The following is a 19,834-nucleotide window of genomic DNA, read 5'->3' as shown; positions in this document are numbered from 1 at the left end:
GTTTTAAAGAGGGCTCCAAGTTTTTGTAAAGATACTTTAGATAATTCGGTCACGTGACTGCCTACCTCAACATCCAAAAGGGAACTTGCGGTGATGGTGATATTTTTTGTTGTCGGATCAAATCCTGAGCTGCAGTGCCAGTTTTATTTATAAAAATAGCAGCCTGGATCTTTGCTGCATTAAAGTCAATCATATTGCTTCCACCCCCTTTCAGAATATTTTCAATATCGGTATTAATGGTGGTGATTTGTTGCTGCCTACGGATTTGGGTAGTAGTAGTTTATTATGGCGGTTGATTTGAACGACGTGCTATTGTCGGCGAAGAGAAGATCAAGTTTGTAGTTTTGTCAAGCAGATCGTTGGACTACAGGAGAAAGAGAGTAGGTGACAATATGCATCTCTGGGGAATACCAGCCTTAACCTCAAATCTTTCAAAGGTGTGTCCATTAATAGCGGCCTGGATGGATTGGTCTTTGAGAAAGCTACCAAACCAGTTGATAAGTGAGGACGACAAACCGTACGATCTTAATTTATTTAGAAGGATGATTATTGGTGCTGACGTATTAGTCAAGTGATGGAAGACCTCCGCCGTTTGAATTATACTTAAGACGAGGACATTGTGTGTCAGTTGAATCTTGTCGTTGAACATGCTTCTTTAATGTTCAACTGGAACTAATTTGAAAAGTCAAATCTATTTTCACTGCGGAAAAAATATAGACTGTAATTTTCATCTTACCATCTTAGATTTTTATAATTGAATGGATTCTTAAGTAGAGATACAAATATCTGACAGAATAGCTACTCTCAACAAAGTACTAAAAATTGATAATTTTGAAAATTCTAGTTGTAGTTAACGACTACAATGAGACCATGTTAATCGGCCAAAATACGAAAATACTGATGTAATTTTCATGTTCTAACCTAATCAAACCCAGACCGGCACAACGATGGTTTTGCAGTTTTAATTACTTGACAAAATAAATCCAAATTAGAAGCGGAATTCATGAAGTAAAATGAAAGCACTTAAAAATGTCATTAGCAGGACCGCCAACCATTTATAATGAAAAACCGCAGTATCCGCTACAAAAATAACATGTAGAAGTCGGGATTCTTCAACAAATATTTGGTGGTAGAACTTGATGAAAGTGTTGGATTTCTACTGAAAAAAAACTTGATTTGTGGAAACAAAAAGTATTTTCTACTGTTCCCACATGATTTTTTCTAATTGAATTATGTTTTCTTATGAACTATTTCATTTGTTCATGTTCTATAACAACAAATTTTTACAATGAGCCCCCATAAAAAACTCTTTTCAACTGAATCAATAACAAAATAGAAATTATATCAATGTTTTTGCAAGCAAAAACTTTCCCAAATTTTTTTATCATTGTGAATCCAACAAAACTACTGGAAAAAAAATAGTAAATGACTCTTCTATAAACTGTATTTTATTAATCAACATTTATACTTAAAACTATGATATAAATAGAAAAAACAGGCGAACCCAACCCACATAAAACTTACCGTTCATATCCCTTCCCGACGCCCCACTTCAACATCTTTCAAATAAAGAGTAACAATTCTTGACATTTTAATTATGGACGGGGGGTGCCGTTTGCCGTTCAATTTCTTCAAGGCTAAGAACATGTTGTGAAAGACCAGCGGTACTAGGCAACTCACCCACTCTGGCACGTTCCAGTAGATCAGGAGAAAACCAACGTGCCAACTGATTTACTGTCGCAGTAGAGGAAGATGTGGACGTAGCTCGGATTCCGTCATTTTCTGTGCTTGCCTTGGAGTTTCTATTCGCTGTAATCGACGAAATAATGAAATAATTAATAACTAATAAATAGGAACTATTTTTTTCCTTTGAATATTGGAACGCACAGAAGAGTTAGTAAATATTTGCATTTCATCAAAAGAACAAATTAAAAGTTCAAAAGTGCTCATGAGGGGAAGGAATCTGAGCTGACGAAAAAACAAATAGAGCTAGCCATTAATTAGTGAATATGGTTAGGTTAAAAAAGTTTAATTTTCCACTACAGAATTTATAACATCAGTATCTTTCATTTAAAAACACATTAACAATGATTGAACACACAAGCTTAATAGAGGTACAGCTGGAAAGGTCTTCTGGTCTAGCCTAGTCTTGTTTAATATTCGGGTAAGGTTAGTGTGATCTTGGTTTTTGAAGTTTTTATCAGGGCAGACATCTGTGAAGGTATGTCCGGAAGATGAGGCTATAGAGGGATTGGTTTTTCACAGAAAGTACAGTGAAGATAGAGTTATTCAAAGACTCAAAAATTTCCAGATCAGACACCTGTGATGTTCTGCTTGGTAGTGAGATGAACTAAAATGTGACTAGGTGTTATGAGCCAAGTGAAGATGTGGCAGCGGTAGTCGTATTTCTAGTGTACCAAGAGGACCCATTGTGATAATTCTAAACAAGTGTAATGAGGTTAAAATTGTTCAATTCTTTCCCCTTTACTTGGTCTTTTTCTATATGTTTACTCATAAAATATTCTGGAAGGTTCTTACGTATTCTAGACTGTGTATGGAAAGTTTACGAATTAACCTAGATTTCTGTTAATCATTAGCCTGCATAATTAATTAATTGAAGACCTGGTTTATTATGTTATTTATACAGACGAACTTTGGACAAAATTGGTGCTTTAGTCAATGAAGAATGTAAAATTTGAATATTAAAAATTTGCAAAACTGGAAGTCTTGAAGTCTGAATTTTGTTATATATTTGCAATGAACAGAGAAGCAGTGACTTAAGATTTCTAAATGAAATTAAAAATTCACTGTCAAGGAGGTAATATTTAAATTGAATCTAAATTTGTAAGTACAACTTCCAGAAACTGTTAGCCACTGTAGCATACAAAATTCTCCAAAGGACTTTTTGAAAACTATGATCCTGATCATGATCTGAATTTCGTTCTGCGTTAGGATTTGCAATCAGCTGATAGGTGATCTATCTGATTCGGCATCATAAGTTCCGAAATGCTTTAAAGTTTCCACCATGTCAGAAATTTAAATTGACACGATATAGATCTTACCTGGATGTGAACTATTGAAAAACTGCTGCCAATTTCCCCCACTCATATTCTGTTGTTGACTGTTTTGTTGTTGGAAATTCATTTGTTGATGTTGCTGCTGTTGTACAGATTGCTGTTGATTAGCTGGTCTGTGCTGATGCTGCGCTCGAAGTTGCTGTTGAGTAAACTGTTGATTAGAAGAGTATTGTTGAGGATTATATTGAGACTGGGGAACACCTTGGTTAGTCGGATATTGTGAGCCCAAAACCTGAGGATTTAATACTTTTCTTTGTTGCTGTTGTTGATAAGCTAATTGTTGTTGTTGAGCTCTCTGTTGTTGCATAACTTGTTGCTGTTGAGGTGGCGGAGCTTGTTGTCCAAAGAATTGATCGGTCATGGGGGATTGAAAATTATTGTTTGCCTTGACAATTGGACGGCCTAAAAAGTTAATTATTCTCATTAAAAAAGTATTTGTTGGAAGAATTACATCGGACAAAATTATTGATTGGAATGTACTTCTCCAACACTGGAAAATTTGTCAATTAGTTGAGAAAAAACAAATTGTTTTGAAAGTTTCAAAAAATATATTTTATGTTCCCAAGATGAAAAGAAGAAAAATAAAATTCAAACATACTGTCGATACCTGGATGTTTTACAGACATAAACTGGGCACTGGGATTCCATTGTTGCTGTGGAGGTTGTGTTCTCATTCCTGTCAATGGTCTTCCAGGAGGTACTTTAGATTCAGTGTTCGCCTTAGTTTCTTTACCTAAAAATGTTTACAAATAGAATTATAATATTAAATAAACTTTTGTACTACAAATAAAATAATGATGTTTCTAGAAAAATCTCCTATTTCAAGTATCCTAGAAAAAAATATAGCACTATTGTATTCTTGTAATCATACAAGACCTTAAAGCCATGAGGACAGCATACCGGCTGAATATCTTCAAAGAACCGCAGGCTGGATTAACTAGCCATGCAAAAATCTGGCTATGGGTGAATGTCCAGTCATTTTGATGGGCAGACGGGCCTATCAGAAGACCTATGTGGTTAACAGTCCTTGGCCGCTCACTATCCTACTACCATTGAAGACCTTACAGGAAAGAGTTTTGGTTTAAAGAGGACAAACGCCTATTAGGAGCTTAAGAAAGATATGAATAACAATTTTATCATATAGTTTTTGTTAAATCACAATTTAGAAGGCTCCAATCATAATAATTCTGCAACAGTTAAACAATTTTTGCTATATGGTTTAATCCTCGGAGGTGCTGTCTCCAAGTCAGTCTTTGAACGAATGTCACCCCAAGATAACACATCACTAAATAGGTTGTGTGACTAACTAAGAAAAACACATATTTTTGCAAAAAATCGATTTTATTCATCAATGTAATCCCCTTTAAGAGCAATTCAATCATTCCATCGCTTCTTTAACTTCTCGATGCCGTGCTTGTGAAAAGATTTGTCTTTTACCTCTAAATAGGCTTCATTTTCAGCAATTCCTTCTTCATTTGCGATGAACTTCTTACCGACAACCATTTTTTTTGAGATCAGCGAATAGTCAGTAGTCACTGGGGGCCAGATCTAGACTAGAGTGGATGAGAAAGCAATTTGAAGTGTAATTCGTTCAGTTTAACCATCGTTACCATCACCTTGTGAGTTAATGCATTGTATTGGTGAAACAGTGGTTATTTTTGCAATCAAACGATCCAATAACTCTATGTAGTATTCGCTATTGATTGTCTCTCCCTTTTGGAACTAGTCGATGAAAAATATTTCATGCTCATTCCAAAATAATTAAGCCACAACCTTCCTTGTTGAGCCTTTGGACGCTTCGGACGTGGTTCACCGGCTGCAGTCTACTCAGATGATAATCGTTTTGATTCCGGAGTGAATGATGGATCCATGTTTCATCTGATATTTTTACAGCCTCAGCTACCTCACACAATTTCAATTTACAATTAGATATAACCAATTTGAGAACTGTTACATGTTTTCTGGAGTAACCACCTCAATTAGACGACCAGAAAGTTCACCATAATCGGTGTCTGAACGACCACGTTTAAATTCAGCAAACCAATAACAAATGGTTCTTTTTGATGGAACAAACCGCATAATACTTTTGAAGCCAAGCGAAAATGTTTTGAAAATAACAAAAGTAGCTTCACTTAAATGGCTGTCAGTTTTTTCTGACTATTCGAAATGTCAAGAAATTTTACAAATAGTCTTTTGAAAGTTGGTACTTTATAAACGTCACATGGATTTGATAATGGCAGTCACACGACTTATTGAGTGATGTAATATTTAATATCTGACTTAAGGGGTAGTTCGACCCCGTTCATTCTGAGGGGTTTTGGAATCTACTTATTCCTCCTAGTGAATGGAGCTAGGGTGGTCTTTTGAGAGGTTTATGCTCAGATCTCATTGACACACCATCTCTCGAGTGATTGTTGAAGCAGATAGCATTTTATCCCATACAATATCATCATACCCCATACAAGAATACACTGTTTACACCACCACTCACAATTAGACTATCTGTCGCACATTTAGATAACCAAGTTATCGTCTTCAGATACTGAAGGTAGACTGATAATAAATTGGTTAACGAAACCACTACACCAACACTTGCAATTACACTGTCTGACGCACGTTTCGATAACCAAGTTATCGTCTTCAGATACTGAAGGTAAACATGTCTCCATGAATTGTAATGCGACTTATGGATTGTCCTTAATAGAGACGAACACAACAACTGAATTACTAAACGCCCGGCTCAATCAGAATTCAATTCCAAAATAATCGTGGTACAGAAGATATTCATTGAACTATTACCTGTCATCAAGACTCCTTCAATTTGTAATCTTTAAACTAACTAGCTTCTTGAGTTAGTTTAGAAACCGTTATTTCGATAATAAAATAGACTTACCTTCTTCTTTTTCTGCGGTCATTTTTCTTAGTACTGATGTTGGTGTGAATGCCAATGGAGTAGGAGAAGGAACGTTCTTAGAGGGAGTTTGACTAGCGTTATTACTTGGACTTTGTCCTCTTTGCATCTCTTGCTTTTTACGATAATTTTCTTGTTGTTCTTCAAGTTTTTTCTTGATCAATGCTCGTTGCAGAATGTTTTGAGTATGGACTTGTAATTCTCTTGGTGATGGAATTCTTTGATGCATAGCTAAATAAAAATACATCGATAAATAGATACATTGTGATAGCAGTATTTAAATTTCCACACGATTATCAGAAAGTAGTACCTATATTAATGGGCACCTAAATTGTGTTGAATATTTTCTTAAAACATTTTTATTACAATGATTTTTTACTCGTTACTCCAAATCAAAAGCATAAATAAAAATACTTTTGAATATGGTTCATTCGTTAAGCTTTCAAAGCAATTTTCGAGTGTATGTGTATGTATAGTGTATAATCATCCCCCATATAATTTATTGTGATTTTCGTTTTTTAACAATAGTATGAATGGAGGTATTGCCCATAATACCTACTTTCCAGAAAACTATAAATAATATTTGTTGAAGAAGCTAATAATTTATCGACCGTTTTGGTCCTCGTAGGACTAGTAAAGTAAATTAAATATCTGAATTTTTGTCAGTAAAAACGGTTTAATTATAGAAACTGCAAAGAAGACAGCAAGGATAACCCCTATAGAAACTGACGAGGCAGTCAACCATTTTATTCGGAATAAAGTTCACGTTCACATTCACTTTACCTTAATAAGCAATAACAACAATCGAAAATCTTTTATCAAAACATAACAAAAATATCTTTTATCAAAACATAACAAAAATTAACTAATGATAAAAACAATGGAAAATTTCATTTGAATTAAATTTCCGTAGTGAGCTGGTGCAGGTCAGCAAATATGAAAATAGAAAAAAGAAAGTTTTATTGGAGACGGAAATATTTGAGTGAATAGATAGATGATATCTGGCGGAATCAAAGACACTCTTATGACAGTCTAGAAAGGTTAATAGTTTTTTCAAGAAAGTTTATCAACAAGTTCAAAGACTAAAGTTTTATTTTTTTTATATTATATTAAAACTTCTTGAGCTCTTGGGTTGATTTTTATTTGGATTTTATTATATATTATATGTTTTGAAATAATTTTTTTGTTCAATTTCTTTTTAAATATATAATTCACCTGAAAACAAAATGGTAGCAAACGGTAATACAAATATCAAATCAATATCATATTTTTGTATTTTCACAGTTTGCACATTTTTGTCTATTAAGTACATTTGGATTTAATGTTATTTGAAAAAAATAATCGAAAGTAACAAGGTATTCAAACAATTATTTTATAAAAATCATTTCCACACAATATATGACTATTTAACTAAAAAAGAATTAAACATATACAAAAAATCAGCTGTGAGATAAAAACGGCAACTCACCAGGTACTGTCAACGTGTTAGGACTTGTTGGCATAATTGGAGAGACACAATATGCTGCATGTAAAAACATTTTACAGTTTCAGCAAAAAATTAATTTCAAACATGCATTATAGAAAGCGACAAAGAATCAGAATAATATCACTGAAATAAGCTCAAACAAATAGAGAAGGAAAAAGCAGAACGTGCAGTGACAAAAAGCTGGAAATACAGTTTTTTCACAAGAGCAATAAGGTTTTTTTCCTTTTAAATAAAAATCGCGATGATCTTAGGGAACGATGAACCTCCGCTTAACCTATATTTGTTCTAAAGAACTACAGAATTATAATTGATTTCTAAAGCTAAAAGTACATCCAAAAATGAATGTACTTCTGGTATACGTTTTTTCTAAAACTGAATAATGGAGATACAACTCTTTACAGGAGTGAGTTGAAAACCTTATTTATTCAAATATCTGTGAAACGGTTTTGAAAACGGATTATTTTAAGAGCGATTATAAGATCATTAATTTCTTGTATTATCATATATGAAAACAGGTTAGTTTAATAGGAAAAATATAAAAATAAAGCAAAAACAATGTTAATTTTCAACAACGTCTTCTAAAAACAATTATAGGTTAAACAGTGTTTATTGGCGATTTTTATTTCAGAACTAAAATTTCAACAATTCCATTCAACCACATGAAGTGCATCAGGCTGATAAAGTCTTGCGAAGAATACACAAACTGCCATAGAACTAACTCACCATTCGGTGGTAGAGGCGATACCCTTAATTGTTGTTGCTGTTGTTGTTGAAACATGTGATGTGGTGGCGGTACCGGACTAAGCACTCTCGGGCTAGGACCAAAACCGCCGTTTCCATGTATTTTCAAGATAGTCATTAACATTTCCCTATGTCTCGGCTGTAAAGCTGGATTAGCCAACTGTTGGTAAAGATGTTGAGTGGTGATTTCACCACGTTTCAGACCTTCATTCAAAGAATAGCGTATCATATGAAAAATTATGATCGTATACAATCGGTTAATATACACTATTTTAGCAACATAATTATTTGTTTTAATATCAAATCATATCAGTTACAAGGACATTTATTCAAATGAATTACATGACTTCCTCTCCTTTTCTCATTAAATATCTTTATATTAATTTAGTTATTTGAAAAAATCTTCACCAGGTTGGTTTTCACCTCAATAATATCAAGGGTAGCAAAACTTAAATATCAACATAACCAAACTTACCTTGAAGTATGGCCTGTGCCTCAGGTCGATTCAGTAAATCTCTGCTTTGTTGCATAACTAAATCATGCAATGGAGACGCCCGCAATTGTTGAGGATGGACAGACGTTGTTGCGTTGATCAACTTATTGAGCATATCCATTTGTTGCTTCTGTTGTTGTTGCTGTTGAAATTGTGCTTGTTGCAATTTCATTGTGAGATCATTAGAAACGTGATGTTGAATGTTTCCCATATTTATGTTGGATGCGCCAAGAAGATGCGGAGTTGTAGCGGACAATCTAGCTGCTTCGTCTTGTTGTTGGGAATGATTCAACATCTACAAAGGATAAAAAAATCAATTTCAAATTGGATCACAAATGAAATCATTTCTAGAATTTAAGATTTGTTACGAATTTTAATGTAAAGTGCGTTCAAAGATATTTCGTCTCGACTATATAAATAATCATCAAATAGTAAGTTTTGATTATATCAGAAGCAAACCCTATTATACTTGAGTAGTTCTAGTGGTGCCTGCCGTGTGGTGATGCATGTGGATATTGATCTTGAATTTCAGTAAGTTGTAGTATTCGGGAAAGACGTGCCTTGGTAGCCGATTCCACAGGTTAGCAGGTAATCAGTGATGCTAAATAACTATTACAAATAAGTACTTATGACGCCCAAAATATTTGGATAATCAAGACATTGTACTGAAATTTATTCCTGAATTAAAAAATGATGCCAACTAATTGAATTAATAGATGAAAAAGGAATACAAGTTATATCAAGAAAAAAGATACCTACTCTTGATTGTACTGAAAAAAAAATTAATTTAGAATAAACTAATATCCAATATGGGTCACAAGTCTATGGAGACTTTTCTCCAAGATGGAGTTTAAATTCTGGAAGATTAATTGAAGATATGCAATTTTGGATTCCCACTGTTTTATAAAGTGGCGACAAATTTATTTATTGGACATAATAAGTATGAAAAGTGAAACTGTTATTTATCTTGATGAGAAATTGTATGATACACATGATACTCAAAATAGAGGTTGTGTAGATTTGATAAAAAATAAATTCAAGAATATTTATTGAATCGTCACATTTAGTTATACGAAAGCTAGAGCAAAACTGATCTTCAAGAGACATTGGCAGCGTTTAAACTTGAAAGAGTATGTCGGTGATATTATGGGTACTACTGCCAGAGATACTGTTCGGATAAATGCAATATAATAATGAATATCTGATCTGAAAACTTTGATTTATAATAAACGCAAATTTGGTAGAATTAATATTCCAATTTAAATGTAAACGAAATTAATTGGTCATGTTATTAAAATCTGAATGCAAATGTTGATGTTAACCCTTTTGTTATTAACTCAAATGATGACGATAGTGATGAATAGACGTTGATAAATATTTCTGTGAATTATACTAAGTCATTAGAATTGTTTTCAATCCAATTCCACAATTTTAAGTGTAAATTTCTGTATAATTGTAAATACGACACAAAGAAAAACTAAATTTTCAGAGATGTTGGTTTACAAAAGTCAAGACGAGATATCTTAGAATGTGGAATACAAATATTCTACCATTTATATATTTATTTCACCAAAACATACCAGATTACTTTTGGATAAACTAGTAAACAATTACTACAAATACTCTCTAACATTATAATACATGAAGCATTTTGATTGTTTACTTGTGGAAAAATAAATTCTTTACTTCAGACAAAACTTCCAGGAAGTCTGTTTGATTTTACTAAAATCTGTAAGTTTTATTTGGTCAATAGAAACTTCATGTATCAAAAATAGGTAAGTCTCTCTGAAACGTTTAGAAACATATACAGTAAGTTACCTCTAGTAAACTCATGGGTTGGGTCTTGTTCATTGATGCGCTGTTAGATGCAGGATGGCCTCCAGATTGTGCTTGTTCTAACTGAAAATGTAAAATATTATACTGTTAATTCAATCACCGATAATGAATTTATCAGTATTTGTAATAATGACATATAATATACTCTTCCGATTAATTGGGATAAATATGTTTTTCTGCGATTGCTGGTGATGTCCTAAACCGTATTTACCTTAATCATAAAAATTCATTTGACTGGTTCTATAATGACATTAGTTCAGTTGTGATTGTAGCTGCGTATCGGTCAAACGTTACATTGTGTTTCAAAACAAAAAAAATCAGAAAATTAGGGAAAGACGCTTAGCATGGACCATTGGTGATGACTGGAAAAAGGTTATTTTCAGTGATAAAAGATTTATTTGTACAGTGATATCAATAAAGAGTTGTTAGATGAATTACTGAGACGAGATAATATCCAGCAGATTCTTCAGCATCCTTCTAAATTTGATGAAGACAAGAACATGTGCGCTAAGCTAGTGGAGTCAATGACAAGACGTGTTATTGAAGTCATTTCCTCCAAAGGGGGATATACTTTACTATCATACATATATTCTTTAATCTGATTGTAGTAAGTCAATGATAGAAGCTAAGATTTTAGAAAAAAACTTGTTTTTTTATTTGTCCAAATTAAATGGAATAATATAGTAGTATATAGTACTACTAGGTAGATTGAGACTTGGCATGAGTATCTCATTAACAATGGACTTAGAACAAGTGTTATATATTTGAGATGAGTAGAAGGTAAGGTATAAAGGAAGCATGGTCAAAATTGGAATTTGACAAATTCGCCTCTATACGCTAAATAATAAGTTGGAACAATCTAGAAAGTGAGTGTATTTGCTACGAATCGAGGATGTATTCACCACATCGGCGACAGATGGTCAACATTTCGGAGACTATTGATATCCGAAACAAACTATACATAAAAATACATGGATAATTTGTATCTAGAAAGTCTTTAAACTGATTGCTATCAAATAACCTTCATATGACAAGTCTCGGAATTCAGAAAATTTTTATCGAAAAAATATTTTGTTAGCTTACTAATTTTTTGAAAGCTGCTGCCATATCTTCATCAGGTTTTTGATGATGTTTCGTAGATATACCAGTACTTGCTTCAACATTTTGCCTTATCTTCGCTTCCAATTCATCTAGGCTGAGTATCTTCCCTGTAATTGATTGCTTAGTCGGTTCAGCTTGCTGCTTACCCCTCTGCAATATTTCCATGATATTGATCGGTTGAGATTGTGGTTGAATTTCTTTCTTTACTCCTGAGGATAGTTATGTTCAAGTTAGTTTAAAATTTATATTTTATAATTATCAAAATTTAAGAGATAAGTTACTGAATAGTATCGATTTAATACTGTTTTTTACATTTGTTTTTAGCTGTCGCATGCTTTGCTTAATTTTTGGACATTTTCGTTGGTATGGATAATTATTAGATAAATTACGCCTTTGTACAAGATAAAAACAATTAAGAAATAAGTAAACTATTAAAAAACCGGTTAATTGTTACAATAAATCATCAATTAACTTTTGACATTGTAATTTATTTCTTACCAGTGTTACCAGCGGGAGAGATAGGTGCAAAATACGCATCAGAATCGCCAGGAATGGTTACACTTGTTTCTCCTATGTCTTTCAACAAATGCTTGATGATATGATGATCTTCGTGTAAGGATGAACGACGACTTTCTAGTTTCTCTGGACTTTCTTGCTTAAACCAACGACTAAAGCGAGATTTTGTATTGTCTCCATCGGTTCCAATACCATTCTATTCAAAGACAATAAAAAATAATATGGCGCCACAATATATATTTTTCACTTTGTTCCAATATTTAAGACATGATTAAACTCTATAATTACTCAAGTAACTGAACAATGTAGAAAATAACATTTTGGGATAATAAAATTTGCATATCTTTTGTCAAAATATTTAACCTAAGAAGTAATTTTATATAACTAATTTTATATGAAAGATTTAAGAAAACTGACAGATAATGAGGTAAAGAACAGTAATTACCGTCAATAATCCAGGAATAGTCTCACATTTCAAGATTTCGTCAAAATTAAACGAATGTTCATCGGCTAATGCGTTGACTACGCCTTCTGTTTCAGTCTTTTCAGTGTCAACTTTATTGTCCTTTAGCTCGTCTTTTGCAGGCTTGTCGGGCTTTTCTTTCTTATCATTTTGACCCCCGACCGGCGGGGCGGATGTAACATTTTGTTCAGATATCGTACGAGTGTCTTGCTCTTTTTTTTCTTCTCCGTTACTGGTTACCGGTACTGGTTCACTTTTTTTCTTAACCTCCTTTGCGCGCTTCAAATTTGGTGGGCTGAGTTTCTTTCTAGTGGGTTTCTCATCATCGAAACCTCGCAATTCGATCGTATCATTTTGAGATAATGGACCACCGGAAAACCTAAAACGTTAGTGTTATTTAAATCAATTTAAATAATATTTCCTATATAATCGAGAGTGCTAGACAAAAATAGGTTGCAATCAAATGATTAATACAGAGCATTAACTTTTCAGTGCAAAATATAAACATAAACAATAGCAGTAAGATATAAATATAATAGATAACAACTAATTAAAATTGACGATAAGGAAACCACAACAATGTTATCAAAACAGAACAAAGTGATATAATTTCCCAGTTGTTGAGGTAGAACAATTCATTTCACGATTAAAAGGAATAGTAGAATGGACTCAGCACAGTAATACTTACAGAAAAGAATTCTTAATTCCAATTTTCAATTTTTAAGGTTTAGCCCTGGTTGGCAAAAGACTAACTTTTAACATAATTTAAATTTTGAAAATTCTCTAATGTTGAAAAAAAACTATTTTTCAGTGAAATGTATTTTATATGGCAAATATTTAAAAAAAATATTAGGAAAATTTGTGCCCCATACATCTCAAATTTCGAATTCAGTTGTCAACTATAATTTTCAATTTTTACTACAATGAAAAATCCACCTTGGGTTTATTACTACTGACTTAACACTAATCAAGGTTAAAAACTTCAGCTAAAACGTAGGGCTCCTAATCACCTCCAATATCTGCGCATTTTCGGAATTGTCCAAAAGCAGTTTGTACTTGTTCTCTAATAGTTGATTGAACTGTTGCGAATTATTCTGTCTGTTTTTTAATATTGCATTATCATTTTGACTACATAGAGTCGTTTCACTTATCCAGTAATACAATTTATATGAAATTCCTTCAAACCAATACTGAAGAGAAAAGCTACCAGGAGGTAGATTGAAAGGTCATAATATGAGTAAAAACAGCCCAATTAAAAAATATACATTCACTCCATTCTATAAAATATGTATCTATTAAAAAATATACTCTACTCGTTACTACTACAAAGCTGTGTTCCAAGAATTATGTCATTTTGTATTTATATCATAAAGAAATTAAAAAAGTTGTTCTGTTGTTTTTTTTCCATGTAACTTGTCTGTTTCCTATATATGATTATGCAACTATTGACTATGTTCTAGAAATAAGAGCGAACATTCACAAGAATAAAAATTTATTAAAATATCAAAATTTTAGTATATGTATATATATATTAATCTACATATAGAAAAAAAAATTCTCATCAAGCTTGAGCTCTTTTAAGTACTTACAATTTAAATATAAAGTTTCACTATGTAAAAAAATTTCTAACATTTACTCAATAATTCAAGTTTGATGGTCAAGCATAAGTTTGATGGTCCTTGTGGGGAGTTTTATGTTCTTTGAAATCGCTTTAGAGGTTTTTCACGAATACGAGAATAAATTTTTTAAAAAAATCTGGCGATTTTGAAGAGGATAAAATTCCCCTCAAGGTTCATCAAATTTATTTGCATTATTGTAAAAAGTAAGTAAATATTAGAATATTGAAAAAAAATTTAAATTCATTTTAACTAGTAAAACTTTATTAGTACTTAAAATTGATATTAAGAGCTCAAACTTGGTGAGATTTTTTTCTTCTATATGTAGAAAATATTTTGCTTGAGCACCAAAAAACATTTTTTTCGGAAATGAATCATCCTAATGTATATACTGTTAATCTTTTGGGATATTAATATCGACAAAAAGGTCTAGGGACATCACGTTCTTTAGAGGAGATGTAATTCAATATTCGTCGCGGAATTATCCAGGAAGTAGTTGTTTTTCCGTTTAAAGAACAAAAACAAATAATGTTGAATTCGAGGCTTGCTACTTAAATTTTGAGATATGGTAACACTAATGTGAATATGCCAAATTGGACATTGTCATCATGAAATTTGTCATTTTTAATGGTGAACTGTCTCAGAACGTGTTGTGATACGAGTGCTATTTGAGCTGTCATCTGCCCTACAGTCCTTGTTTGGCACCCAATGATTTATTCTTATTTCCGTAGATCAAAAATACATTGTGAGGTCAACATTTCTTTATATCTGTTCAAATCACATGTCATGAAAGTACCTCAATCAGAATGGAAAAAATTCTTCGACAATTGGTTCAAACGCATGCAAAAGTGTACATATTGATCTTAATGGAGAATATTTTGAAAAAACAATAAAGCCATATCTAATTATGAATATTTTTTAACAAAACTTAAGAGACAAAATAATATAAGAGGTGATAAGTAGATTTTATACACTCTGATATAAATTGGAACAAAGTCTTTGCCAACTAGTTTAGGACAGTTTTAGTTTTGGGATTTTGGACTTTAAATGAAATTTACTACGAACTGAAATGCGATGAACTGAGAAAAGAAAAGGAATCCTTCTACTCTGAAAACAGTATCGATTTATTTAAATTTCTATCATAAAGGGGTTTTAGTAGATTCAAATTAAATTAGATGCACTACTTACCATTCTGGTTCTTCCTGTTCTCTGTCTGATATCCTCCTTCTTTCGAAGCCTTTACTAATTCTTCTGGCATCTTTATTATTGTTTTCTCTGTCTCTTGTTATATCAAAATCTCTGCCAAAACTTCTCCTTTCATATTTGTCACCGAACTTGTCATCGCGATCGTTGTTATTGTTACGTTGTTGACTTCTGTAACTGTACTCGTTGTCTCCTGAATCAAGTTTATCATTGAAGTCCCATGGATCACGAAGAATTCTACCACTTCCAATTCGTCTAGTATTTGACTGTATTTCCCTCATACCTAAGAAGACGAAATAATTTATTCAACATACAAACTTATTGTATTATTATAAATGACATTATGTTTAACTCATTTCACATTATCTATTTCACGGTGTTTAACTCCTTTAACAGTATCTGTTACACCTAGTTCCATTCAATTGAACTTTGCAAACTTATGACATATTTGTCACATATTCAAATGATTTCGAAGCCGCATAAAATTTGAGCATTTTACTTTGAATACAGGTAATTTGTGATAGGACATATCCAAAAAATAATTATGACAAGATGCAAGACAAAAAGCAAGAAACTGCTTGCAATTTCTAGCTAGGTTAAAATATTGCATGTCACGTGTCTCTTGTCTTTGCATCATGGTTGCCACTAATAAAAATTCAATAAGTAAAAGTAAGCAAATTCCTAACCTCAAACACTGTCAATAATTATATCTGCATCTGCCTTGCTTTTGAAGTTTGATGGACATTTTAGCTACAGCGTTAGTCGAGAAAACATAGAAAAATTAATTGAGAATGGATGAAGAAACTTCTTAAAAACCCTCAAAGAAAATAAAACGTAATATAAGCAGTATAGAAACTCATTTGCGCATGCTTTTGATCAAGAAATATTGCGTCTTGCATTGCATTACACGTTGTCTTGTATCATGTCAAGTGGCCTTTACTAACACGCAAAATTTCTTTTTTGCGCGTTAGTGTAACCTAATTTTACATAGGGCCAATCTTTCTGTAGGGCTCTTCCTCGATCTGCGACAATGTCGCAGTGTCGCTCATTGTTCTGCTTTGGGGCCGACCGAATTTCCAAGAGATGACACGAAAGACAGATATATACTTCTCAAGAGTCTGAATAATAGAAGAAACAAGACTAAGTCTTAAGAAAAGAAAAAGTTTCTTACATCTTAGACATTTTTATATTACTTTCCTTAACTTCTTGGTTTTATGTTGATTTTAAATGAAAATATTCCGGTTGTAACTGAGGTTCTTGATATTTTGATCTAATTTCGGTTTTTTGGAGGATAATAGATCTTTTTCTTAAGTCTAGAACCAAGTTGTTGTGTTATGGTGGAATATTATTTGCATGAGGTAAACATCTTCATGTTTGGTATGGCTAATTCGAGTACTTCTGATTCTCATTGTTAAAAAGTCAGAGACATATGAAATGTAGATGGATGAATATTGTGAAGTGCTGTCATACTATTCCTCCATAAGTATAGCCAAGTTTATTTGACCTACCAGTGATACCAGTACAAGATGAAAGCCAGATGAGAGAGATATTCACACAGAAACGAAAAAAATTAAACTATGGTAGCTCTTTACAATGGACAGACAGAGTGAGGAACGAAGATGTACTAAGAAGAGCGGGGACTGATAGAGAAAGTTGTTTAACTTGATTCAGGTGCGAAAGGTTGAATACATGGGTCATGTTCTTAGAGGAGAAAGATATACAATACCCCAATTGATCAAATAAGGAAAGAGAGGCGTAGGTCGAAAACAAATGGCATGAATAACACTGGTGAGCTGTGTCATACCGCTATAAATAGATGTCTGACCATAAGATAATAGCCAACGCACTGTAGGTGCAGGCAGTAAAAGAAAAAGAGGAAGGACCTCTTTAATCCGGATCAATTGGGTTTCTAAGGGGGGTAGATTTGATGAAATAATATTAAATAGTGCAGTAAATCAGTATTATCTTATTCTGAATAGGTACAGCAAAACTACAGTACATATTTAGATAGAACTTAAATGTTTGAAGACACAACTTGTTGTCAAAACTGGCGCTAGACACTATAATTGTGAATATTGATGTTTATATCACCAACGGTTCCGGAAATTCCAACTATTATGATGATATTAAGAAATTGCATACTCTATTATCAACTCTAAACTTACCCATATGAGAGGGTTCATTTTTGGATCCTAATGGACTATGAGATCGATTATTCCGTGTAGCATCGCCTCTAACTGGTACAAAACAGCCGGAATTGAAACTGCGTCGTTGAGGTGACAAAACAATTCCATCGTTTTCTTTGCGAATTCGTTCCCTAGGATCTCCGGGTCGTCGCCTATGCTCCGAAGGGCCGTCGCCACTAGATCGAGGACCGTTCTCAATGGGAGTATCTGATTTCTTTCGTTCAATTCCCCATTTTTCGGTATCCCAGATGGATGGGCAACTAAAATGTTTAAATAAGCTACAATATAGAGTATTAAGTGGAAAGGTCTTTGAAAAATGTACCCTGTAATAGTGGTGGACAAAACTAAATACAATAATAGTAATCATTTTGAGAAATGTAATTAATAGTAGTATGTTAACAAAAAATAATCCGTGAAAGCTATTCACTCTAAACGCGTCAATTCTTCCAGACTTGAGTCTGTGGCATTTGAATGGTTTTGTGAGATTCCGAATGAATAAACAATTGAAAAAAATTAATGATAAAAGTTCACGATTTCGTACTTCGAAAAAAAGAAAGTCTCATCGAATTATAGTTAGGAGCCTACAAATTGCTGATGAGAAATAACCACAATGAATTGCTCACATAGATAAGACAATAATGAATGTTTATTCTCGAGAAGGGTAATTATTGATACAATGCCTTATATTCAATGTTAACACATTGTGTCATTCAAAAAATACTTATTATGAGCTACAGTACAGGATTTGAAACGTTCATATGAATACGAAAAAATATCAAGCAATGAAAACCACCAAAATAAAAGAGTAACTAAATAAAAAACAAAAAAAAGATGTAGATACGTCAAAAACATAACCTCGAAATACGAAATTTTCCTCTATGAATTGAGAGACTATGGGCGCGAGCCTTAAGATCAAAGATGGCGAAGGTGTAACAAAATAATCAAAGTTTGATTGACTACTTAAAACTCACATTCTAAAGAAATGCAATGAAGTTACAATGGGGCGAAAGTCTCCAAAAAAACTTGAGTGAATACGAAATGTAAAATTAAACTTAGTAGATGTTGGTTGAAGAGGATAAAGTTAATTGCACGCCGGTAGTAAATTAAGGTGGTTATGGAAGAAAGGCAATTTGAAAGAAGACATTGGAATTTCCCTGGTCGACGTCGAAATATTGTTTTATTGAGGTAGTTGTCCGGGGAAACGGTCGAAGGATGAAATAAGTCATAAATGAAAGTGTACCTGTATTATGAATTTTTAAAAGTAGAAGTGCACAAGTCAAAGGAACTATAAAATAATGTCAAAATTTAGGGCTAGCGAAATCTTGTTCAAACATTAATAACAAAAAATTATCTTCCAGAAAAATTCTAGTTGAACTGTATCAAAATGATTTTTCTGTCTGATTTTAATAGGAAGTTGTGAACCTCTCAAAAAATCACCCTTTATTACATATTCAATTAAGGATATTTCCATAACTCTAAAATACAATTAGCGAGGGATATTTAAACTTTCTGAAGGACGTCGTCACGTGTTCGAACATTAGATGTTCTGGAACTGATTCATCGATTAACTGTCATTTTAATATCAAATTACTGTTGGACGCATCTTATCAATTTCGAAGAGAATCCTTAGTTTCATATAAAATATTACAATCAGCATTACGATACGAGGGATATATTGAAAAATTCATAGCCTACTATAGAACCAAAAAAAATTTCGATGTCAAAATATTTTATTACTCAACATATTCTTTTCTTAATTGGATAATTTATTAATGGGGGGTGTTGTAGTAATTCAAACCTTAAATCACGAATTTTTTGCATGACAACATGAGATAAACTCATAATTCACTAAATGAACATTTTCGCTTCGTGTATACCAGGATGTATTGATATCTAGTTAGCCTAGACCAATCCATGCATAAACAAAATATTGTGTTACCATAGCAATGAACAATAACTTATTAGAAGTGTCAGTGTAAAGTTTGACGTCAAAAAAGTAAACCAGAGTTACGCAATAAATTAAAAGAAAAAAGATGTCCACCGAAATTGTTAAAATCGAAGAATTGGAGTATCGAGCCATCATCAAGTACCTGTATTTAAAAGGGTTAAGACGTAAGCAGATTTACGAAGATATGCTTAATACCCTTGGTGATCAATGTCCTTCGTATGCGAACGTGAAAAATTGGACTGCAAGCTTCAAAAGAG

General features: G+C 32.7%; 1 protein-coding gene across 10 annotated transcripts in view; it reads right to left on the bottom strand.

The window, feature by feature from the left end:
* The window catches only part of LOC130445947 (eukaryotic translation initiation factor 4E transporter-like), a 45,468-nt gene that overhangs the window by 9,269 nt on the left and 16,365 nt on the right, over positions 1-19,834 (bottom strand). For 2 of the 10 annotated variants that reach the window (XM_056781868.1, XM_056781866.1), the window contains exons 3-14: positions 17,609-17,889; positions 15,429-15,726; positions 12,607-13,003; positions 12,144-12,357; positions 11,628-11,854; positions 10,527-10,607; positions 8,691-9,003; positions 8,198-8,419; positions 5,971-6,219; positions 3,676-3,810; positions 3,063-3,479; positions 1,525-1,809 (exon numbers count right to left, since the gene is read on the bottom strand). In XM_056781868.1, the coding sequence (XP_056637846.1) occupies positions 1,592-1,809; positions 3,063-3,479; positions 3,676-3,810; positions 5,971-6,219; positions 8,198-8,419; positions 8,691-9,003; positions 10,527-10,607; positions 11,628-11,854; positions 12,144-12,357; positions 12,607-13,003; positions 15,429-15,726; positions 17,609-17,889 (3,052 nt within the window). In that variant the 3' untranslated portion in view covers positions 1,525-1,591. Of the gene's footprint in view, positions 1-1,426; positions 1,810-3,062; positions 3,480-3,675; positions 3,811-5,970; positions 6,220-8,197; positions 8,420-8,690; positions 9,004-10,526; positions 10,608-11,627; positions 11,855-12,143; positions 12,358-12,606; positions 13,004-15,428; positions 15,727-17,608; positions 17,890-19,834 lie in introns of those variants that run through there. The other 8 variants (XM_056781876.1, XM_056781872.1, XM_056781874.1 and 5 more) reach the window with 6 other exon arrangements.

Source organism: Diorhabda sublineata, chromosome 6, assembly GCF_026230105.1.
Source record: "Diorhabda sublineata isolate icDioSubl1.1 chromosome 6, icDioSubl1.1, whole genome shotgun sequence".
Classification (NCBI taxonomy): domain Eukaryota; kingdom Metazoa; phylum Arthropoda; class Insecta; order Coleoptera; family Chrysomelidae; genus Diorhabda; species Diorhabda sublineata.
This window is presented reverse-complemented; position numbering and strand designations above follow the sequence as displayed.